General features: G+C 31.7%; 2 protein-coding genes across 2 annotated transcripts in view; both read right to left on the bottom strand.

Annotated features, from left to right (window-relative positions):
* The window catches only part of LOC145322890 (uncharacterized), a 40,314-nt gene extending 15,033 nt beyond the window's left edge, over positions 1 to 25,281 (bottom strand). Inside the window, exon 1 of the mRNA XM_080165233.1 lies at positions 25,273 to 25,281. Within this exon, the coding sequence (XP_080021359.1) occupies positions 25,273 to 25,280 (8 nt within the window). The 5' untranslated portion in view covers position 25,281. The remainder of the gene's footprint in view (positions 1 to 25,272) is intronic.
* On the bottom strand, positions 12,731 to 17,199 carry LOC145323462 (uncharacterized). The gene is made up of 7 exons (XM_080165864.1): positions 17,127 to 17,199; positions 16,865 to 16,963; positions 16,417 to 16,515; positions 16,066 to 16,164; positions 15,622 to 15,720; positions 15,254 to 15,322; positions 12,731 to 12,812 (listed from the first exon to the last, which is right to left on the bottom strand). The coding sequence occupies exons 1-7, from the start codon at positions 17,197 to 17,199 to the stop codon at positions 12,799 to 12,801; spliced, it is 552 nt and encodes a 183-aa protein (XP_080021990.1). The 3' UTR covers positions 12,731 to 12,798.

The following is a 25,281-nucleotide window of genomic DNA, read 5'->3' as shown; positions in this document are numbered from 1 at the left end:
TCTTCGCTGCTAAAAGTGTAAGAAAATATTATCATGGGAGAATGTTTGTGTGGGTGTTGTGGTGTGTGTGGGTGTTGTGGTGTGTGTGTGTGTTGTGGTGTGTATGTGTTTCTCTGCGCGCATCTTTACGGTCAAACAGTAGTGCGATAGCTGTTACAGTGAAGACACATAGATTATTTAGATGCTAAAATTCAAAGTAAAGTTATTTTTAATAATAAGTTAATAGAAACCAAAAAGAAATCCCATGAAGATCAAATTATTTCTCTATTCTTTATTTAAATATTGCTTTAAACAGTTCAATCCAAATACTGAAATGAAAATGTTTGAGTTTTAATTGTTTAATTAGCAATATTTAAACATAATTCTTTAATCGTAATCAAAGACAAAAAAATATCCGGAACGAAAAAACCGTCAAAATCGACTTTTTAGAGCGACTGAAAGGTAAGAATTATTTAGTAAATGAATCTTATAATTAATTTTAAATATGTACATATAACAATATTAAAAACGTTTTGAATGCTAAGAGGGAAATGGGCGGAGTTAAAATTGGCTTGGGTTAGGTAAAGTGTGAAATGGATAGGGATGTAATTCTACTCATTTGTGTATTATTTGAATTTTCAAACACTAGAAAATAGTCATTTATTTGTAAATGTGTCTACTCGTATTTATAAACTTTATCTAAGTTAGGTTTAAATGTATAAATTAAGTTAAAAAACATCATTTAAAACATGTTTTGGTTTTCAATCTTAGGTTAGGTTTTGGCTTTAATTATGACTATTTGACTATATGGATTGTTTATATATTTCAACAGAGACTAATATTCTAAAAACTAAAAGTTGAATTTTCAATAAGTTCATTATTATTTAGTTTGATTAACCTATTAAATAAACCTGCAAATGTACTGTACCGGTAACGCATCTGCTCACTCATTGTCGAAAATGTTTGAATCTTGGCCCAACTGTGCGTTATAACTAGAGATGGTAAAAATGGTTCATGCTGCTGCTATGTCAGGTGCGCGACATAAAGCAATTGAGGCTGTCATCCTTATACTAAAGTAACAGGATGTTTGTGTATCTGTGTGTCTGTCTGTACCGAAGGATCTCGCTAACCGCTGAACCGCTCGGGTTCTCCTTAACAGGGTAGCTTCTCATAGGTCCGGGAAGGTTTATAACTATTTTCTTAAGGGGGGGGACACCCCCCCCCCCAAAATGAAAAATACCCCCCCCTCAAAAAAAAACAAAAAAACATTATTTTTTAACTACAAATAAAAATGATGGGGGGGGGGCATCCCCCCTCCCAAAAAAAAAAAATTTCACCCCTCAAAATATTTTTTTTACTTTTTTTTTTTAAATCTAAAATAAGAAATTGGGTTATCAAATTCGACTCCCCCTCCTCAAGTGCCGCTAGTTTTAAATATAGTAGTAAGGTTTTTAAAAGCGAAGCTTTTCTATAATTAGGGTCCGTCCGTCCGTAACGGATAGCTTTTTACGTTAATTCAGGCATGTTAGAATTGTCCCATCGACTTCAAATTTTGCATGGTGATCCCTGTAGTAGTTAGGTACAATTTAGAAAGCATAGCAACTCTATAATCGTTACCAGAATGTCCGTACGTCCATTTTCAACATGTTGATTTTTTCACTTTTTAACAACAAAATATGATCTAATTATCCGATTGATCTGATTTTTGGTATACTGATTCCTGGGACAACAAAGTACAATATCATAAGCGAAGCAACTCTATAATCAAGTCATAAAAATGTAAGTATGTCCTTAAACATTATCCCGCATCAAGCAATTTTAACAAATTTACTTATAATTTTGCTTCGACTATTATACATTTATATTCTGATGACTCAGTTCTAAAAACCTTACAAGTGTTAATGCCCTTTTGTCCTACCGTTTCAGAGCTTCACTTTTGTGGATGTTGTCATCCTTGTTTTGTTTGTAACCTAAGATTTTGAAAGCTACCGAACTGATTGAGTTCTTTATTTTAGAGAATCTTCACATTGGTCTTACTTTTTAGGATGGTTTTATGCTATTTTGTTTCCTCCCTACCCCTTCAAATACAAAGCTTCTAAATTTTAGGTATGCAGCCGCTAGTATATCAAGTGTCAAGTAATCAATAGATTAACACAAGGATGACAACATCCATAAAAGCGAAGCACTGAAATGGAAAGACAAACGGACATTAACACTTACATACTTACATATATAACATTATACTTTGTTGTCCCAGGAATCGATATATCAAAAATCAAATCAATCAGATCATATAAAAATTTGTTGTTAAAAAAGTTAAAAAATCAACATGTTTAAAATGGACCTACGGAAATTAAGGTAATGATTATAGAGTTGCTACACTTTCTAAATAACCATGCAAAATTTGAAATCGATAGGACAATTCTAACATGCCTAAATTAACGAAAAAAGCTATCCATTACGGACGGACGGACGGGCCGACCCTAATTATAGAAAAGCTTCGCTTTTAATAAGAACACAAAAGCTTACACTTTACTTCAATTCATTGTTTTTTTCATTGATCTATCCCTGCTCAACTTAGATTTGTTATGTAAATAAACCACACGGACGCATTTAACAAGGACAACATTTACACTTTACTTAAGAACAAGGATGACAACATCCATAAAAATGAAGCTCTGGAACGGTATGACAGACGAACATTAACTTTTATAGAGTATCATAACTGAATTTACAAAATATAAATATAAAAGTTTTGACAAAATTATATGTATTTTTTTTGTAAATACAGAATTCTGTTTAAGGACATACTGACTTTTTTAGGACTTGATTATAGAGATGCTTCGCTTATAACATTGTGTTTTATTGTATTAGGAATCAGTACTTTAAATTTCAGATCAATCGGATGATTATATCAAATAAAAATATGTTTATAAAAAAGATAAAAATCAACATGTTTAAAATGAACTTACGGACATTCTGGTAACGATTATAAAGTTGCTACGCTTTCTAAATCGTACCTAACTACTACTGAAATCATCATTTAAAGTTTGAAATCAATAGGACAATTCTAACTTGCCTAAATTAACGAAAAAAGCTATCAGTTACGTACGGACGGACCAACATTTATAATAGAAAAGCTTTGCTTTTAAAAATTAAGTCAAGTAGCGCAGATATAATTAAATCTATCTATACATTTATTACCATGAACAATTTATCTCTATGTAGTGAAGCTTTTTTTTGTCTATAAGATGTGCAGCTACATAGAACTAACTATTATATACCCTCTCCCAAACAAATTATGAAAGTACATTAGATCCCTAATTTAATAAACCAACCAATCAGATTTAATTTAAATTCCCCAATGTTGTTTGGCCAACGAATAAGAAAACGTGAATATAAAACTTTGGGAACAAGTGTTTTAAACAGCTCATTGTCCTCTCTTTTCCTCTCTCTCTCTGTCTCTCTCTGTCTCTATCTCTCTGTCTCTCTCTGTCTCTCTCTGTCTCTGTCTCTCTCTGTCTCTCTCTGTCTCTCTCTCTCTCTCTGTCTCTCTCTCTCTGTCTCTCTCTGTCTCTCTGTCTCTCTCTCTCTCTCTGTCTCTCTCTCTCTGTCTCTCTCTGTCTCTCTGTCTCTCTCTCTCTCTCTCTCTCTCTCTCTCTCTCTCTCTCTCTCTCTCTCTCTCTCTCTCTCTCTCTGTCTCTCTCTGTCTCTCTCTCTCTCTCTCTCTCTCTCTCTCTCAATGTCTCTCTCTCTCTGTCTCTATCTCTCTGTCTCTCTCTCTCTCTGTCTCTCTCTGTCTCTCTTCTGTCTCTCTGTCTCTCTCTCTTTCTATCTATCTCCCTCCCTCTCTCTCTCTTGCAGAAAATCTAGCTGACAATTTAATATTAATAAGGAAAATTATGTTCATGATTAGCGAAGCAAAATATTTTAAGTTGATAGTCTAATAAGAACTATCATATCCTATCCATACTAACATAACAATAGCATTCTGTAATTATTTCTAATAGAAGAAATACAGCTATGAAATAAAAGTGTTGTGTTTTAAATGATATATTTCATCTTGAGGAAAATACCATACATAAATAACTAAAATTGTACATGCACAATACAAAATAAAATAATGTTTTTGTTCTAATAGCTACATTTTGTTAAAATAATGTTATTATTATCATGTTTAACTTATTTATGATTCATCTAGTAAGAAGAATTTATGGTACTACTCCATAAACAACATTATATTGTCTTCCTTCTTGGTACTACTCCACAGGAAGCATCAGGTTGTTGTAAAATTGTTTCATCCAGCTATGGTACTGCTCCATTGACCAGACATCATCTATGGTACTACTCCATAGGCATCTATAGTACTACTCTATAGGCATCTATAGTACTACTCTATAGGCATCCATAGTACTACTCTATGGGAAAATATGCTTAAATTATAATAATGTAGCTTCAGCACACAAATCAGAATTCTTCTTCTGTAGTATGAAGTACTTTCTCAGAATAACTTTGCAGACAAATCCACAGATGTCCAAATACTTGCTATGGCTGGGAATATTTACATTTTATACAGTGTCAACAAATATCTGCTGCTTTGTTACAACGCCCAGTTCAGAGTAGAAAGAAGCAAGAGTAGCCAGTGACACAATGGCTCAAAGGATAAAATAAATTATCCCCTCCCCCTTTCTTCATATTATAATTAGCCAAAGGGGTAGGCTTGGAAAACACCATTAGAGTAGTAAATGTAAGGGGAAGAGTATTTCCATTTTCTTCCCCTTTGCCCCAGGTCTTGTTCAACTGATGAAATTAATTGTCTGAAAGCTAAAGGTCAGGTCATATTTCGCACAGCGGTCAATTTACATTGGGTTGTTGAGGGTTGGAGAATTTTGGGGGTAGGTGGATAGTGGATGGGGGGTGGTGGATGAGTGTGGGCATAGTGACTTGGTCGAGAGTAGGGGGGGGGGGGGGAGGAGGGTTGCTGGGTAAAACTGGAACAGGTGTAGACAATAAAAAAACATACACATATGTATACTTTTCTTATATTCTGAAGTAAAGCACGAATTTTTTCACTGCCTTCTCATGCACTTCAAACTAGCTATACTTATTCTAACCAAGTACAATTTCAACAATAAGTAGCACAGCAAAACCAGCCAACTATTGATCGTGCAAAGCTTGAAACTAATGCATTGCAATGAAACAAAATTTATTAATTACGGATGTACAGACCTAACCTAATTACCTCATAAAAACTCGTGGTATCAAGGACGTCCAAGCTTTTTTTTTTGGTTAGGGGGGGGCATAGACGTCCAAGGGGGGGTAATGGGGCGATTACCCCCCCAAACGAATTTGGGGGTGCCGTAGGCACCCCTTAAAGTTTTTTTCATTTTACCCCCCCCCCATTTAAAATTTACCCCTACCCTGGGGGTGCTGTAGGCACCCCAAACCATTTAGGAGGGGGTATTTACCCCCCCCCAAATAAAAGATCTCTAACAAAAAAAATTTTTGCGCGCTTCGCGCCCATTTTTAATACTAAATTTTTAATAAAATTTAAATTACCCCCCCAAAAAAATTTTACCCCTGGGGTAAATTTTGGGGGGGGTAAACAAATTTTACCCCTGCCAACAGATTTAAGGGGGGGTAATTACCCCCCCCAAGCAATTTTTACCCCCCGGGGTAAAAATTTTTGGGGGGGTAAAAACATTTTACCCCCCCCCAAATGTTTTTACCCCCCCAAAACTGAATTACCCCCCCCTTAAAAAAATTTTACCCCCCCCCCAAAAAAAACTTGGACGCCCCTGGGGGGGTAGTCATCCCTTTATAAGTAAAGTTTAATAAAAGTATAGTGTTTAATCCAACGAATAGATCAACGTGATTTTAAAACTTTGGATACTTTACCCTCCTCCCTGAAGATATTTAAATTGATTCTCTAAGTAATATCCCTGAAAAAATAGATTGACGATAATATATCTGCCAAGGCTATCATTTTAACAGCTATATAGTCGACGACTATATTAATTTGAACTTTTTTCCACTTTTAGCAAAGCTACTCTATAATTATCTTTGTCCTTTAGACTGTTCGTAACTTTATGTGGGCAATGCTAATGTTTAAGATAGACCGCTTAAATATTTGGTACTAAAATTTTTTCCACTTCAATTTTGTAGCAAAGCTACTCTATGATTATCTTTTTCCATCAGTCCGTCAGTAATTCTAAGTGGGCGATGCTTTTATTTAATATTGACCCCTTAAATATTTGGTACTAAAATTTATTTTTTATATTTTTTTTCTTTTCTATATCAGCTGACCATCCTCTCTAATAATAAGTTTTTTGCTTTGTTTCTTTTGGATATTGTCATCCTTGTTATTAATGTTGCAAAGTCTAGTATTTACAAACTGGATATTTCCACCCTCCCTTTTTAAATATGCTTGCACGCCCTTGAACAAGAATGACAAGCATGCATCTTTATAGAATTAAAACGCATTGTATACTACGCTTCTTAGATCGTATCTAACTGTTTGAATCATCATGAAAAGTTTGAATTTGATGGGACAATTATGACATATCTAAATTATTCAAAAGAGCTATGCGTTTTGAACGGACATATGGAAAGACCAACCAGAATTATAGGAAAGCTTAGACTTTTAACAATTGTTACTTATGCATAGCTAACTTCTTTTCAGGGATCGAAAGGGATAAGACAATGGCCGATGATTTGATTTACATCCCCAATGATGGTACACAAAATTACCCCTTCTGTAGATTACAATTATTGGTTGAAAGTCCCCAAAGTTTTCAACGAAGTTTGCAATGAATAAGAAAACATTATCATAAGACTTTGGGGACTATAGTAATAAACAGCCCAATGTCCCCTCCCTCCCCAACTACTATACTGTTTTTTTTCAGAGAAAGAGAGGTAATTGGCTGTATATTACACAAGTCCTCAAATTATTATAAAAATGTTTTCTTATTTGTTGGCTTTTCAACTTTGGGCTCTTTAGTTAATTTTGATTTGTTGTTTCATTAAGTTGAAAGTTCAAACGTTTCAACCAATAATTTTAATCTAATTCTACAGAAACGGTGATTTTGTGTATAATCATTGGGGAAGTACATCAATTTATCAGCCATTGTCTTATCCCTTTAGATCCCTGTTTTTTTTTTTAAGCGACTTTGTATAATTGGGGTCGGTCCGGTTAGCTAGAATTATCCTATTGATAATCAACAAATATTAATTTTTTTTATAATTTTCACTTAGAATTGTTTGTTAGTATCCAATCCCTTTTCCCTGGTTTTACTACTTTGGAGCTTCACTTTTGTATGTTTCCTCGTCAAAAGAGAAGCTTTTTATATAGTTAGGGTCTGTTTGTCTGTACATAATGGTTATATTTCATTAATTTTACATTTTAGAATGTTCCATCCATTTCAAACTTTTCATAATTATTTTATAAATGTTATCAGAAAGTCCACACATCCATTTAAAACATTTTATTTTTATCAATTAGTTCAAGTGTCCTTTGGTATGTTTATTTAGGTGAAATTTTGGAAAGTTGAATATAAGGGGGGGGGGGGCTGAGGTGCATTTCTGATATTCATTTTAGTAGACTGATTTTTAGATGATGCTCTTACTTGAAGTAGCCTAGCTAAAAGATGACCAATATCATTGGTCAACTGTCTATAATTAATACTACAATTAATCCTTCACAGCTTAGAATATACCTGCTTTTCAGAGACGTATAACATTGTCAGTGATAAAAGGGATAAAACAATGGATGATACATCAAAATACCCCTTCTAAATTCTATAATTATTGGTTAAAACGTTTGGACACTGCTGGTATATTAATTGACTAATCAAATTTAATAAAAGTACCCAAAGTGTAGAGCGAATGAATTAAAACTTTGGTATTATTGTAATATACAGTTCAATGTCTTCTCCCTCTCTTTTTGACCAGGGAGGGAGGGGACATTAGGCTTTAAATTACGCTGGCACCCAAAGTTATCTTCGGTTGACAACACTTACAGGTTTTTCTTATTAAATTTTGAATGTTTTTTTTTACATTAGAAGAGTGCAAATTTTTCAACCAATAATTTTATTCTACAGTAGGATTATCTTGTTTATCATCATTTGGGATATGAATAAATGTTTTGTCCATTGGTTTATCCCTTGAATTCCTGTTAAATCTTTAACGTTTTTTCATTCATTGGCACAACAACTTTTTACTCATTTTGAGTCTCCAAATGTTTTAACTACTAATTATAATTTACAGAAGGGGTAATTTTGTGCATCATCATTGGAGATGTATTTTAAGGCGGGTTGATTTTCCACTTTTTTGTTTACACAATTTTTTTAGTAAAAGTCCCCAAAGTTGTTAAATCTGCGAATGAGTAAACGTTATTAAAAAACTTTGGGGACCAGTGTAATAAATAGCTCATTGTTTTCTCTCTCTCTGGACAATGTGGTGATAAAACTTTGGGTACTTTCTTATTCCCTACTTTGACATTGGGCTGTTTATAACACTGGTACCCAAAGTTTTATGATAATGTTTTCTCATTCGTTGGTTTAATAACTTTTACAAAATTATGATTGGTTGATTTATTAAATTGAGTGTTCAAACGTTTCAACCACTAATTTTAATCTTCAGAAGGTTTAATTTTGTGTGCCATTGTTATGTACATCCTTTTATCTGCCATTGTCTTATCCCTGTGTTTCATTAGATATTGCTATTTTCTTCAGGGATCTAAAGGGATAAGGCAAGGGCCGATAAATTGTTGTTGTATATCCCCAATGATAATACACAAAATTAACCCATCTGTAGATTGAAATAAGTGGTTGAAACGTTTGAACACTCAACTTTATGAACCAACCAATAAAAATACAATAAATATCCCTAGAGCTGGCGAGACAAAGAACAAGGAATAGTAATTTCTCGTATCGTATTATAAACGGCTTTCCGTGGATATAGAATGTACAATTTTAAGATTAAAACTAGTTTTTTTAGCCCCGTGGTGCCGAAGGCACCGGCTAAAAAAACTAGTTTTAATCTTATGATTGTATATTTCTATATCCGTAGAAAACTGGATATAATACGATGCTAGACATAGTTTTTTCGTATGGATGAGAACCGGTTCCTATCCACCGGATTCGAATGAATACAAGAAAGGTTATTATAAAACTTTGGGAAATAATGTATTAAAATGCCCATGGTTTTACCCTCCCTGTATTTTGTTTCTAATTAGCGGGTACACCCCTAAAAGCCTCTAATGGGGGGGGGGGGGACGAATCAACTCCCCTTAATATTCAATTTTAGTTTTATAAAGAAAAGGTAAAAAACATCTTTTCAGGACCTATGAGAAGCTACATTGTTAATTAGAACCATACTGGTTCAGCAGTTAGAGAGATCCCATTGTATTAACAGACAAACTGACACTCTCATATAGACATCCTGTTACTTTTATATAAGGAGAAACAAATATATGAATTGTTACTTTCAATAGATAGATAGTAAAGTTTAAGTTTTAAAAGGAAAAAAAATATATTAAAAAAACTATATAAAATTTAAATAGTTGGAGAAAATATTTTGTGTTGTATCTTTTTTAGATATCCTTTCTGGTTAGTTTTTTTTCTAGATAATCGTTTTTGTGGTTAAATTTTTGTGTTATATAACAATCAAGTTATTTGCATAAACCACAGAGGGAGTAGACATTGGACTGGAAATTATACTGGTTCTATAATCTCTAATTTGTTGGCTTAAAATCTTTGAATATTATTTAAAAATATTAATTGGATGTTACATGCCAAACATATAGACTGAAAGTTTTAAAAATTTTCATAAAAATTGTGTAAAAGTTAGAAAAACACTTTAGATTATAAGTACTGAGTCATTTAAAAAAAAAGGTTTTAGTAGGATTATAATCAATGTTACTTTGTGTTTCGTGCAAAAAAATTGGTGACAGCTAGGAGTAAAAAAATTACAGTAAAGGTTGCATATTTGTGTAATTTAAAAAGAAATTTTGTAAATCTAACATTCAAAATAAGAGACAAAAAAACTTTATGGGGGGGAGGATATTAAAAAAATATAGAAACTACTTCAAAATATATCACAATATAAATCTTGATCTTAGCTACATTAACAAAAACAAAAAATATTGTTGCATATTCTGTGTTCTTAAGTTTTTTTTCTGATATATTATTATTATTTAGTTTAATGTATAATTTGTATAATTGAATGTTGAAATCAAATATTCATAGATATCTAATTAATAGTATCAAATTTTTCCTTATTTTTTGCATCAAAGGGGTAGTTGCAAGAATTGCATTTAAACTTGAATTTAGTGAACTGCATATTTTTTTATGTTCAATAGTTTATCTAGAGGACATACATTTGTAATAATTTCAATTTTCTACCAGGTAGTTTTAAAAATATCAAGACTTGAAAATTATATATGTTAGATGGTATTTTTGTAACTTATGTTTGCCATCAAACTTTTTTAATGCACTTTATGCAACTATCCCTTAAGATATTATATGTTGATTTGTAATCATTTCTAATTAGTATACCTATTGTCAAAAATTAATTTAACACAAAATTTTAGAATCACTTCAATGTCAGGTTGTTATTTTTTTTAGTCTGGTGTTGAGGTGGTTTTGAAAATCTTAAAACTACATCATAACTTATTTTTAAATTGTTGATGAACAGTTTTTGATGCAGTTACCACACAAACAAAGAAATGAGAAACCAAGAAATAGACAATGTCAATAGAATAACTTAATTAAAAGATTGTTACATAAGTACAAAATCGTTTATGATAGTTACTTCTGTTGACCCATTTGCACAACTAGAACAACCAGAATCTTTTGAAGAGTACCATCATTTAATTTTATAGTTTTATATTTTTTAATTAAATATTTTTTAATTTTGTAAAATTTATTGCTATTAAAATCAAAATATCAGAATTATTATTTGTTTAAATAAAGAGTATGACTATTTGTCATTAAGAGTCAGATTAGAGTATGACTATTTTTCACTTGAATTCAGATTAGAGTATGACTGTTTGTCACTAAAAGGCAGTTTAGAGTATGACTGTTTGTCACTAAAAGTCAGTATGGAGTATGACTGTTTGCCACTAAAAGTCAGTTTAGAGTATGACTATTTGTCATCAAATATCAGATTAGAGTATGACTGTTTGTCATCAAAAGTCAGGTTAGAGTATGACTGTTTGTCATCAAATGTCAGATTAGAGTATGACTATTTTTCACTTGAATTCAGATTAGAGTATGACTGTTTGTCACTAAAAGGCAGTTTAGAGTATGACTGTTTGTCACTAAAAGTCAGTTTAGAGTATGACTATTTGTCATCAAATATCAGATTAGAGTATGACTGTTTGTCATCAAAAGTCAGGTTAGAGTATGACTGTTTGTCTTCAAATGTCAGATTAGAGTATGGCTGTTTGTCATCAATTGTCAGATTAGAGTATGACTGTTTGTCATCAAATGTCAGATTAGAGTATGACTGTTTGTCACTAAAAGTCAGTTAGGAGTATGACCATTTGTTATCAAATGTCAGATTAGAGTATGACTGTTTGTCATCAAATGTCAGATTAAAATATGACTGTTTGTCTTCAAATGTCAGATTAGAGTATGGCTGTTTGTCATCAATTGTCAGATTAGAGTATGACTGTTTGTCATCAAATGTCAGATTAGAGTATGACTGTTTGTCACTAAAAGTCAGTTAGGAGTATGACCATTTGTTATCAAATGTCAGATTAGAGTATGACTGTTTGTAATCAAATGTCAGATTAGAGTATGACTGTTTGTCATCAAATGTCAGATTAAAATATGACTGTTTGTCTTCAAATGTCAGATTAGAGTATGGCTGTTTGTCATCAATTGTCAGATTAGAGTATGACTGTTTGTCATCAAATGTCAGATTAGAGTATGACTGTTTGTCACTAAAAGTCAGTTAGGAGTATGACCATTTGTTATCAAATGTCAGATTAGAGTATGACTGTTTGTCATCAAATGTCAGATTAGAGTATGACTGTTTGTCATCAAATGTCAGATTAAAGTATGACTGTTTGTCTTCAAATATCAGATTAGAGTATGACTGTTTGTCATCAATTGTCAGATTAAAGTATGACTGTTTGTCACTAAAAGTCAGTTAGGAGTATGACCATTTGTTATCAAATGTCAGATTAGAGTAGGACTGTTTGTTATCAAATGTCAGATTACAGTATGACTGTTTGTCATCAAATGTCAGATTAGAGTATGACTGTTTGTCATCAAATGTCAGATTACAGTATGACTGTTTGTCATCAAATGTCAGATTAGAGTATGACTGTTTGTCATCAATTGTCAGATTAGAGTATGACTGTTTGTCATCAAATGTCAGGTTAGAGTATGACTGTTTGTCATCAAATGTCAGATAAGGGATTAACTGGGCAAATTTTGAGGGTCAATTTAATCACAGATTACGATCTTAATCACCTGAACTTTGCTCACATTGAGTCAGATTCGTCAGATTATAATCTGAAATCCCCCCTGACAGATTAAAAATTTGGCGGCAAATCCTGAGTAATCTGAGTTTTAGTACCTTTTTGCGCAAAAACACAGGTTTCGTCAGATTACAATCTGACGAAATGTAATCAAATGTCAGAGTTGATTGATGAGGGGCGGGCAGATTAAAACCTGAGGAAAACCTGTCAAAACTCAGATTAGACAAGGTTTTGTCACTACTTGTCAGATTTAAAAACTACTAGGGATGTAAAGGTTTCTATTTTAAGTTTCACGTGAATATAAAGTGAACAAATTATTCTAGCTCATTTCAATTCTTGGCTCCTGAAATTGAATTTTCATTTTAGTTTTCTTTGTATTAAATTGTCTTCTACATGATACACCCAAAAAGATACTAATTATGATACATGGTTTATTATTTCCCCCTTCCTCCTCTCGGATTCCCCCCCCCCCTCCCTCATAAGTTTATAAATTCATTCAATCAAAAGTAATCACAAATAGAAAACCCAAAACTTTTGGTGTTAAGATTGAATCCTTATTGGAACGTACAATGTAACAGTGTCCAAAGTTATGATAATAATCTGCACAATGGGTTATTTTGTTAATAACCAATGAGGAGTACAAAAAATCATTGTTCATTGGCTCATACTTTACACTGCGAACCAAAAAAATAGGCAAATCTGAATTTTTAGTACAAAAATGTAGAATCATACTACAGAACTAAAAATGTGAATAATAATAACCCACATCGATTTTTATTGTGATTTTAAAGTTTATTTTTGGATCTACTGCAGTTCACGGTAAAATATTGCTGGTAACGAATATTGCTAAAAATCTATGAATTTTAAAGGCTGCTAGCTAACAAACGGCTGAACGTAAAGATCATGCCAGCACACTGTTTTAAGCGGCATAAGCAGGCCTACAAATAATCTGGAATAGTCTTAAATCAATTATGCATAATTATCTCGCAGTGCAGAGAAATGCGCGAAAAAGACCTATTTTACGCGGTATTTCTTTTGTGAAGCTTTCCCTGTGCATCATTGGATCTTGGCTATTCCAGATTATTTGTAGGCCTTCTTATGCCACTTAAAATGGTGTGCGGGTATGATATGTACGTTCAGCCGTTTGGCAGCTAGCAGCCTTTAAAATTCATAAATTTTTAGCAATATTCGTTACCAGCAATATTTTACCGTGAACTGCAGTAGATCCTTATTTTTTACTATGGATTAAGTCTAGTTTGCTGAATCTTGATGTTTCTTTCCTTTGAGGGTAAAATTCTCAGCTTTTAGAGTGTTTTACTTCATAAATATTGTATGCTAGTATAGAGTAAAGTTAGGTCTTTTGATTTCATCTATCAAAACTAATTAAATATTAATTCTTTACAATATATCAATGAATTGACATAAAAATGTATTCATTCTTTTCATTTTAATGAAATAAAAATTATTCTATTATGTTGGAAATAAGTCACTTTGTGAAAACACTATATTTAAAATTTAAAGATTTCTAGGGATGTCATTGGTCAATGCTGAATCCTCATAGTTTTTATGTTAATTCAAAGATATATCCTAATTTACAACTTTAACTTTTAATGAATTACTATAAATATAAAATCAAAAGAGCTTTTTTTTTACTATCATTGTCTTTTAATCATATTATGAAGAAAAATCCTTTGAAAGCAAGAATTTTACCAAAAAAGAAAAGATACATCACGATTCAGCTAAATTTACTTAATCCATAGTAAAAAATAAACTTTAAAATCCTAAAAAAATTGATGTGGGCTATTATTCTCATTTTTAGCTCTGCAGTATGATTCTTAAGGTGTCAGAGTATATTTGTGATATACCATTCAAAAAAAGGTTAAAAACAGTTTAAAAGAATTTATGCATTAATTATTATGAAATAATAGAAATTAATGATTTTTCTAAAAAATATATATTTAAAAAAAGAAATTTGAACCCTATAACTTTCGAGGAAAGCTGCTGACCCCCAGAATTATGGATGTAGCTTAACATGTTAAAGATAAAAATTACCTTCAAAAGTATACAAAAATGTTTTTGATGTGTTAAAAATCCATTTTAAATATTTATTTTGAGGAGGATGGCCTTTAAGATGCTTCTACTGGTGGTGATGGTGAGCCAAATCTTATCAGAGTGCATGCCCATGATGACAACTTATATATTGAACTGTGGTCCATTTTTTGTAGTCATAGCAGCCTCCAGCCAAGCAGTATTAAAAAAGAAAAAATTTAAATTTTTATTACTCCAACTTGTAAGGTAAATACTGTAGTTTTTAGAAGATGATTATATTTCTTGTCGCAGGCACCATTGGAGGTTGCTATGACTTAAAAAAAAAGTCCATAGGTTAATAGACAAGTTGTTGTAATGAGCATGTACTTAGATAACATTTTGCTCACCATCACCACCAATAGGAGCATCTTCAAGGACATCATCCTAAAAATCAAGATTTTAAACTGGATTTTTTCAACACATTATAAAACATTTTTGTATACTTTTGAAGGTAATTTTTATTATGCTACATCCATAATACTGGATGTCAGCAGCTGTCCTCTTAAGTGATTAGGTTCGAATTTCTTTTATTCAAAAGATGCATCTACATTTCATATTTATAGTAAAATCATCCTAAATGAATAATAAAGCTGCTATTCTGAAAATTCAGATTTTTTTGGTTCGCATTGTATGTTCCCAGATATCATAACTTTTTTTTCATGTGAAACCAATAATACAATTAATTGTAAATTTTACCATGTTTTTTGAGTAATTCTGCTATCTCAGTATGACCTTCTTTGTTTGCCATGGCTAGTGCAGTAAAACCTTTACAAAACAATGTTTTTAATGTTGCAGGTTGTATTTGATTCATTATAAATAGAAAAATCTCCCAAAATATCAAAGCTTGGAAAATCATGGATTAACAGAAGTTAGTATCAGAGATATTGTAGACTTGAGAGTTGATGTATTTACAGTTCAAATGAATTTACTACCAATAACTAAAGTAAGCCTTGATGAAGTATCATAAAGCAAAAAAAGTTAGGATTTTGTTTTACTTAGAAAGGGGTTTTAATAATTTAACTTGGAAGTATGTAGATTTTAAAAGATTAAACAAATTGACTAACCATCATTATTCTTAACACTGATGTCAGCTCCCTTCAGTAGCAGTATTTCAACTAATTCTTTGTGCCCATACCATGCAGCAACAATAAGACTGTTATCTCCTTGATGAAATGATACCATTAGTTTAGAGGCAATATTACCCAAAAACAAGTATGACAAAATTCATAAAAGCGAAGCTCTTTTAGAGTGTTAGAACTTAATATGCAGAATATTAACTGTTATAGGAATTATCTTACAAAGTTTAAAATCAATATGACAATTCTAACATACCTAAATTAACAAAAGAGCTAACCATTTCAGACATATGGACGTACAGACCCTAAATATAGAAAACCCTTGCAATAGTAAATATTGTAAAGAAAAAGGAAAGAAATAAATGGCAGACAAGAGAAATAGGATTAAAAGGATAGTCAAGTTACACTGTGATTTATTTATTGTGTGCTTACCATCATCATCCTTAGTATCAATGTCAGCCCCTTGTTTAATAAGTGTTTCAACTACATCTTTGTGTCCATTTTGGGCAGCTGCTATGATACTGGAACCTCCTTAAAAACAAAAGTTTACTATATTCTATTTATAGTGTTTGCTTGATACTAAATAATAAAATAAAGGCTTTATGACTTGATTTAGCTGCTTTTGGAACCTAGAGCTATCATAGAAGTCTTGATATTTTGAATGGGTATTCTAGTATTCCCCCACCCCCAAACAAAAACCTCTTGAACTATTGATTGGCGGCAGAAGGCTCAAACTTTAATCGCTTAAGAAAGTAAACATAATTTAATCAATATGTTATTTACCATGATCATTTTTACAATGGATATTTGCCCCATGTTGTAACAGTGTTTGAACTACATCTTTGTGTCCACTTTGTGATGCTACTATAAGACTTGTGAATCCTAAATAAATTCAAATTAGTTCTTTCATTTTTACTTTAAAAATAGGATAAAGAAATAATTTATTAAAGAATGCTATGATTCTTAAAGGGATAGTGAAGTAACTTTTTTTCACATAAAAACTTGATGGTAACACATATTCTAAGCACATTTAGCTATACTGGTTAACCAAAAACGTCCTAATAACAATAATGTAAAGGATTTATTTCATGATTTAGCAGTCTTTTGAACCAATACAATAGAAGTTTTGATAATTTTGATGGGTATTCCACCATTCCCTCCAATCTATTTAGGTGTGGCTGAGGGCCAAACCTAATGAAAGTAGACAGCATTTATTCAAAATGTTATTTACCATACTTATTTACAGCATTAATATCTGCCCCATGTTGCAACAGTGTTTGAACTACATCTTTATGTCCATTTTGTGCTGCAGTTATAAGACTTGTGGAACCTAAATTAATGTTAATATTGGTTATTCATTTATTTTAAGGACAAGATAATCACATACGTAATTTTAAGTTATTAATGTTTTTGCAAAAGAAAACCAAAAGAAAAGAGAAATCTGTCAAATAAGAAGAGTCAATATACACAATGGTCTCATTACATGAACTTACTATCATCATCTGTAGCATTAATATCTGCCCCATGTTTTATTAATGTTTCAACTATATCATTGTGTCCATTCATTGCTGCAAGTATTAGACAGGTATTTCCCTGGACAGACGTACTTTAAAGTCTAATTATAGAGTAGGGACACTACACAAATCAATAATAAAAACAATATTTATAAGAAGGTTAATATTATGTATTGTAATTAATCAAAACAAACATTAATGAATAATTTTATATTAAGTAGTCAGCAGCAAGAACCCCTCAGCGAACACCTAGTTAATGCCAAGGAAAAGAGACCTGACCAGTAGGAAGATCAAACCAACACTGACTCTCTAAAACAGCTTAAAAAGATAGGTGTGCACTCTAGAAGCTGTGGCTAGCTCTAACTAGAGTTATGAATTATGAATCTGAATCAAAGATGACTAATGTATTTATTGGAGTATAGCTCCCCTTTTAACTCATATACTACATATACTCCCTCACGAAAGGGGATTTACCCCTAAATTTTTTGTATGTGTGGTTTTTAAATATATATGTATAATTGTGTTTGTTGCAGTCAATTAGATCAAAGAACTTTAACCGACATCAGGCAAAATATAAAAGACTTCAAAATGTCAAAATTCCAACAAGCATTATTTTAAGTGAATTTTACTTAAGCCCAAAAATTACATAGTAAAATTAATTTTAGCCTAGGGGTTAGGTGTTTTATCTCAAGCATAAAATTGTGCTTCAATAGACACCTCAATTAGCTTCCTAGCTTTTATACAAGTCATTTGAGCACAAAAAGCATGTATCGAGAACTCAAAATCAATGAAATTTGGTCTTACTGCAAAGGGTGTCCAATTCTCAGATCTCAGCCCAGAGAAGGGCTAGAAAGGAGTTCTTTAGCTTTTTGGAAATGGCAGAAGGAATAAAGAACAGCAGTACCATTTGAACCCGTAGTCTAAAATGACTTTAAAGTACCTTAGGGTCATTTATAGGCTAGAACCGAGACATTTTTGATTTTCAATTTTCAGGATTCCAGGTTAGTCTTCTCTACCCTTTTACTGTGGTATCTCAGTGTACTATCCTAGCTTAGTAGCTTGATATTAAAGCACTGAGACAACTTTTAGTGAGACTGCTTTGGTAGGGGTAGGAAAAAATTCACCAAAAATACAGTATGACCCTCAAAAAAGTATTTTTTAGCATCTGCAGCCCTTATTTCTCAATGAATTATTAAAAAATGTATATGTCCTTATTCTCTAAAGATTTCCACATAAGTAGATATAAAAATATTTTTTTACCTCTATTAACACCATGATATGATATGATTTATTAGCAGTAAATTACAGATTAATTTTACAAATAATTTAATACATTTTAAATTACATCATTTTTATTGATATATTTATTTATATTGGCATAATTAGGGTAACTGTACTACAGGGCCTTTAAAGTCAATCTTGACTGTCCTTCGGCCCAATTTTCATTTAATTTTTAAAAAAAATATTTACAAGTTTCACAAATAATATAAAATAATATTAGCTATTTACAGGGTATGGCATTAAAGTAGCTTACTGGTTGCGATATTCAAATTATATTTATATTTTTCCACAGGGATAACACTTTCTCTCCCTGCATTGAAATGTTTTGTACTTTGATATACACTTATTTTTTACATATTTTTTAACAGCTTTGGATGAATTTAATGATCTTAGCTCACCTGCCCAACTATTCCAAATTTTCGGGATTTTTACTGAAGGGAAAGTTTCATAGATTTTATAATTTGGCTTCTCTACTCTAAGACATTTTGATCTAGTATTTTGCAATGGTGTTAGAAAATTAAGCATACATTTGGGAAGTTTGTTTTCTAAATATTTAGAGACAAATTCAACTACATTTGCATCCCTTAGGTCAAAAATGTTAAGAATATCTAGTTTTCCCATCAGGGGCTCGGCATGCACATTGTACTTAGCATTTAAAACATTTCTTACAGCTTTCTTCTGTAGGTTATGAATTTTTGTGATATGCTCATCCTTTGCCGCCCCCCAAACAATTAAGCCATACTCTATGTGGGGCTTAGCGAGGCTGTTGTAAATTGTTTTTAAAGTAGTGGTTGGAAAGAGCTTTTTTGTTTGGGATAGGGCATAGACTGAGCTTGCTATTTTATTTTCTACATAGTTTATATGTTTGTCCCACTTAAGTTCATCATCTATAAGAACACCAACAAACTTGAAAAATTTAGTATTACAATCTCTGCCAATTCTTTCAATTTTTTCCCCTCCTATTTTTAATGTGCATAACTCTGGATCAAATGGCTTTTTATGTGGGCGAAAAATCATATATTTAGTTTTTGATACATTTAAGGCTAGTTTATTTGCTCTAAACCAATTTTTTGCTTTATCAAGTTCTAAATTAGAATCTGCAATTAAGTCATTTAAGTTGTTGTTTGATTTGCTAAAAGTAGTATCATCAGCAAATAAATTTGTTAAAAAGGATGTTGCATTTGGTAAATCATTTATGTATAGAATGAATAAGAGTGGGCCTAAAATACTTCCCTGTGGAACCCCTGTTTGAATGATTTTTTTAGCTGAATTTACACCATCGATTGTAACAAACTGTTGCCGTCCTATTAAATAGTTTTCAAACCATTTCAATGTATTTTTAAAACCATAGTGTTCAAGTTTGTTTAAAAGAATTTTTATATTTAGGACATCAAAGGCTTTTGAAAGATCTAAGAAGATGTTTATTGTATATTCAGGGTTCTTTTTATTTAGATTTTCATAGATATGCTTAAGTAAATTTAATAAAGGCTGTGTTGTGTTATGATTAGGACGAAACCCATATTGATATTTATATAGGATATTACAATCTGATAAAAATTTGATCATTTGTAATGCAACAACTTTTTCTAAAATTTTGCTAAATGCTGAAAGAATAGAAATTGGACGATAATTAGTAAACTTATTTCTTTCTCCTGCTTTAAAAATAGGTACTACACGAGCAATTTTGTAATTTTGTGGTATGAATCCTGTTTTTAATGATAAATTAAATAGGTATACTAACGGATCAATAATTTCATTTATAACTTCTTTGATAAGAAAGATTGAGATGTTATCCTCCCCACAACTCTTTTTGCTTTTAAGTTTATTTAGAGCATACAACAAGTTCTTTTTAGTTACAATACCAAAATTGAAATTAGTATTATTTTTCTCCCTAAGAAAGCTATGAAAATTGGATTCAGAATTTGGTATATTTTCTGCAATTTTAGACCCAATACTTGAAAAAAAGTCGTTGAAACCATCAGCTATTGACTTTGCCCCTGAATATGATTTTATGTCATCATAAAAGATGTTAGGTAGACTTTCCTTATGCTTTCTTCCATTTATAACTGAGTTTATAAGAGTCCAAGTTTTCTTAATATCATTTGATAATTCTAGAAATTTATTGTGATAATAATCTTTTTTTGCCTTCCTTAATTTATTTTGGTAAAGCCGATTTAAGTCCCTCCAATCGTTAAAATTAGTTTCATTAGGGCATTTTATGCGTTTTTTAAATAACTTATCTTTTTGTCTTCTGATAGAAAGTAGTTCTTGTGTCATCCATGGATTTTGGGGGTGTTTTTTTCGATTTTTTCTTCTGTTTGAGAAGGGAAAACTTTCATTAAATTCCTTTTCTATTTTATTCTGGAATGACTCAAAAGCTACTTCCGGCCTAATTTCATTCATAACACTGTCCCAATTTGATTTTGCTAATTTTTCTTTAAAAATATTAATATTTTTCTTAGACATACTTCTGACTTTATCTTCACTTATACTATCCCTTTCCTCCTTCCCCTCACATGTGTGTGCTAAAAAGACAGGTAAATGGTCTGTAATATGTTCTAGTATTAACCCACTTTGAAAATTTAAATTTTGTTTGTTAGAAAATATATTGTCAATACAAGTGGCTGTGTTTTCACTTATTCTAGATGGTAAAGTTATAGTAGGCATAAAGGAATGGCTAAGCATCAATGATAAAAATCTATTTGTAGGGGCATGATTTAGATGTGATAAAACATTAATGTTGAAATCTCCAGAAATTAAAATTTCCTCTGCATTTTTAAATTCCTTACAGTCAAGCTTTTTGAGAATAAGTTCTAAGTCTTGTAGAAAGATATCAATGTTACTATTTGGTGGGCGATAAATGTTTCCTATTATCTTATATCTGCCGTTTTGTGTAAATACTTTAATAAACATGCTCTCAAGAAACCCCTCTTTAAAGACATTTAAATCCCTTAACTCCTGAAAGTTTAGTCCCTCCCTTATTAAGAATCCGACACCGCCCCCTTTTTTCCCCTCCCTCCCTTTGTATACTATAGTTTGATATTTGTGAATATTAACATCCTGACTATTTTTTATGGCCCACAATTCTTGAAGTGAAATAACAGAGAAACTAAATTTTTCATTTGCTAAATTTTTTAAAAGACTTTCTAGGCTTTTACAATTTTTTGTAAGACTTCTTATATTATATGATAATAAGGAGCAAATTTCTGTCTTTTCCTTATACAGATCATTAAATTCTTCCAAGCTGAAGTAAGAACATTTAAAAAGATTTTCATCTACAAAATTATCAATCATTTTCAATATGAGACCAATAAGCTAAGTTTAATGCTACGAGAATTAAAGAAAATATGAGAATCATAGTCCTGATTAATGTGTAAAGTTATATATACAGGCGAGTTATTTCAGTTGACAGATATATAATACTTTTAAAAGTAAAGATAATTTTAACCATATTGATAGGAATAGAAAGTAAATGAAATGAACCTTAAAAAAAATTTGATTTAAAGCTATACATATGAAGCAGTGTTGATAAGATTTGAATGGCATTAAAAAAATATTTTCTTTGAAAGTGCAACTAACTTATTAGTTTTTGATTTCTTCCTTTTTAACTTTTTTTACTAATTGATCTACCTCTATTTCAGTTAGGGTGCATTTGCTTTCGTCGTCTCCAAACTGCTTTGTGATGGGTTCCCAGGCACCGTCCCGCTTCACCTGCATGTAGATGGTCCCGTTCTGGTCTGAACTGAAGTTGTTGATATCTCCATTTCTCTTGAGCTTCTTCAGGTGTTGAACCAGCATGCCCCTACGCTTTGTCAGATGGAAACAGATAAAGAAGTTGGGGAGTTTGATGTGTGCCTTTTCTTCTTTGGATTTAGCTTTTCTCCTTTCTTCTCCTTTTAGCCCACCTCGTTTTATGGCCTTGACCAGACTGCTATAGGCACTATCATTGCAGCGATTGTTGAATTTAACCAGAATAGAACCCGGCCCTTTCAGTCTGTGGCAGGCAGCCAAGTCGCTGTCTGGAATTTCGATGCCATAATGCTCTAGGATAAGTTCCTTGGAATGCTCTTGGATGGTTTTATTTTCTTTTTTCAGAGTCTCGTCCGATTTGATAATTGTCTGTAGATTTTTAGTTGGGATGTCTGGACTGTGCAGGATGACATTACTTTTAAGGTTTCTTTGCCAGAGATTATCATTATCATCTTTCAGGCCTCTTATTTGTTGCTTTGTGTCTTCTTGTTCGTCTGGGTGAAAGTCCTTCTCACGCTGCTCAAAGATGGTTTCAAGGGCACAAATGATTCCTTCAAAAGCTTGGTTGCCATTACTTATATCTTTTTTCAGACCAAATTTTAGAAGGATATTTGACAGTCTAGTTAATTGATCTTCACTAATAGTTACTTTTGAAGCTGGCATTTTGGCTGTCACTTGAAAAAAAATTCGCTGTATCTGAGTCTAACCTTTAACACATATGTGGTAGTTTAACCTTTACACCGGAAGTTCACTGCTCGCCGGTCAAACTATAACTATGACCAGAGATTTTTAGAGCTAAAGTTTTGAAAAAGTGACTGAGGAAAAAGTAACTTTTAACATGAAATGACTTTTTTAGCAAAATTAAGGTAGAAGTCCTTTTATTTTTGTTACTAGCAGAAACTTGATACAAAAATGAAATAAAAAATTTAGCATTTTTTACACATATTTTTTGAGTCTTTTTAGTTTAATGATATTTTGAAAAACTTACTTATTAGGCAAATTTGTTTTAGATTAAAAAACCAAATAAATCTTTATGAATATAGCAGGAAAATCCTAACTTTAATAACAAAAAAGTTATAAAGAAAATAAAATTAGAACAAATGATTTTTTAGTCTAAAAAACTTAATTAACCCCCTATTAAATGATTGAGATGTCAGAAAAGGGGGCGGAGCAACTGTCATAATTAATCCTTTTTATAAATAAGGGTAAATAAATAACCTAAAATTGCAAATAATCCATTCATTCAGTAGTATTTTTTGCCATTAACAATTGATATTTTTTTGGTGGAATAAAAAAGAAATAATTAGTTAACTTGTTTTTCTTTGTGTATTATTATTCAGTTGCCAGAAAAAACATAATATAACCATCCAAAAATTATGAGAAAGAAAAAAAATTCTTTTTCTCAGTCACTTTTTCAAAACTTTAGCTCTAAAAATCTCCGGTGTTAATGGAGGTAAAATTAAAAGTTTTATATCTACTTATGTGGAAATCTATAGAGAACAAGGACATATACATTTTTTAATAATTCATTGAGAAATAAGGGCTGCAGATGCTAAAAAATACTTTTTTGAGGGTCGTACTGTACATAATTGGTGGATTTTTGACATTTTAAATATCTTCTTTAATAACCTGCCGAATGTGGGTAAATGTTCTTTGATCTCATTGACTGCAACAAACACAAGCATACATATGTCTAAAGAGCACACACACACAAAATAGGGATTAAGACTTCATTAGAAGGGGGGCAACAGTATTTTAAAGAATGGTCATTTTTCGTAACATATACTGTATTGTATATATATATGAATAATTACAATTTCCATTATTCCACAGCAAAATTAGTTGTCAACAACAAGGCAATCAAACAAAGTTCCATCAGGAGTAGTTATTTCTTCAACAGTAGATAGTAGTTCTTCAACAGTAGGTAGTGGTTCTTCAACAGTAGGTATTTTTTCAACAGTAGGTAGATATTCAACAGTAGGTAGTTATTCAACAGTAGGTAGATTTTCAACAGTATGTAGTTTTTCAATAGTATATAGTTTTACAACAGTTGGTATTTCTTCAACAGTAGGTAGTGGTTTACCATCAGGATTAGCATTGTTGTAGGATTCATCAATATAATCATTTCAGCTACCTTTAGCTAAACACCAATTTACTTCAGTAGCTGAGAAACAAGAACCTTAAATCTGATTTCTGGTTTACTCTTGGTGTTTTCTGATGTAACTCTAAGCTTTTTGGTGACAATATTGAAAGTAGTTTTAACTCCCTGAGTAACATTTGGAACTTTTGGAACATTTGGACAAACAGTTAGTTAGCTATTGGCATGTCAGATGTCTCCTTCACAGCTTTTAACCTAGTTAGGGAAATATCAACCAAATTCAGGACTGAAGATCTTTCACAACATATCTCATCAGATTATGTAAGATGAAGAAGTATTCATGAAAGAGGCAGGTATGGCATGTTCTACTTCATTTACTGTCTTGATGGAACAGGTTAGTTCCTTCTAAGTTATTTCCGCAGAATTGATCAACAAGTTTCTCATTGAACAAAAAGTGGTAACTTCTCTGGTTCAGTCCGACCCCTTCTCGCCTCCTCTTACAAGTTTAAGTTAGAAGAACTTCCCCCATAACTCATATTCCCTTTATACTTGGCACTTCCATTAGTAATTTTCACATTCACAGAAGATTGTGCCCTGTTCAATTTATCTTTTATGATTTTATATATACCCCAATCCCTGGGTATAATAACTCAACCCACTTTCACATTAATCGAATGTCACTCTTAAACAAATTCAAGACAACTTCAACAAAAACATTGCTTTTCAACATATCAACTGTTCCCGCCCCCTGTAACAAATAATTGTTGGAAACATTGGAAACTAGCGGATTCGCCCCTAGCCTCTAATTGAAAAAAATAATTAGGTACCTGCCTCAAAAAAATAATAATAATTTGGTACCAACATAAAAAAAATTGGGGGGATTTTTTTGGTTTTGGGGGGTTGGTGTGTCCACTCGACTTTATAGAAACTGTAAAGCAATATAATGACCATATAATTGGGCAATTTTTATTCAGATTCCTAATCCAGTTATATAGGAGATACATT

Source organism: Acartia tonsa, chromosome 6 (assembly GCF_053477335.1).
Source record: "Acartia tonsa isolate MP-2025a chromosome 6, ASM5347733v1, whole genome shotgun sequence".
NCBI classification, from domain to species: domain Eukaryota; kingdom Metazoa; phylum Arthropoda; class Copepoda; order Calanoida; family Acartiidae; genus Acartia; species Acartia tonsa.
The sequence above is the reverse complement of the archived record's forward strand: the minus strand, read 5'-3'. Positions and strand labels throughout refer to the sequence as shown.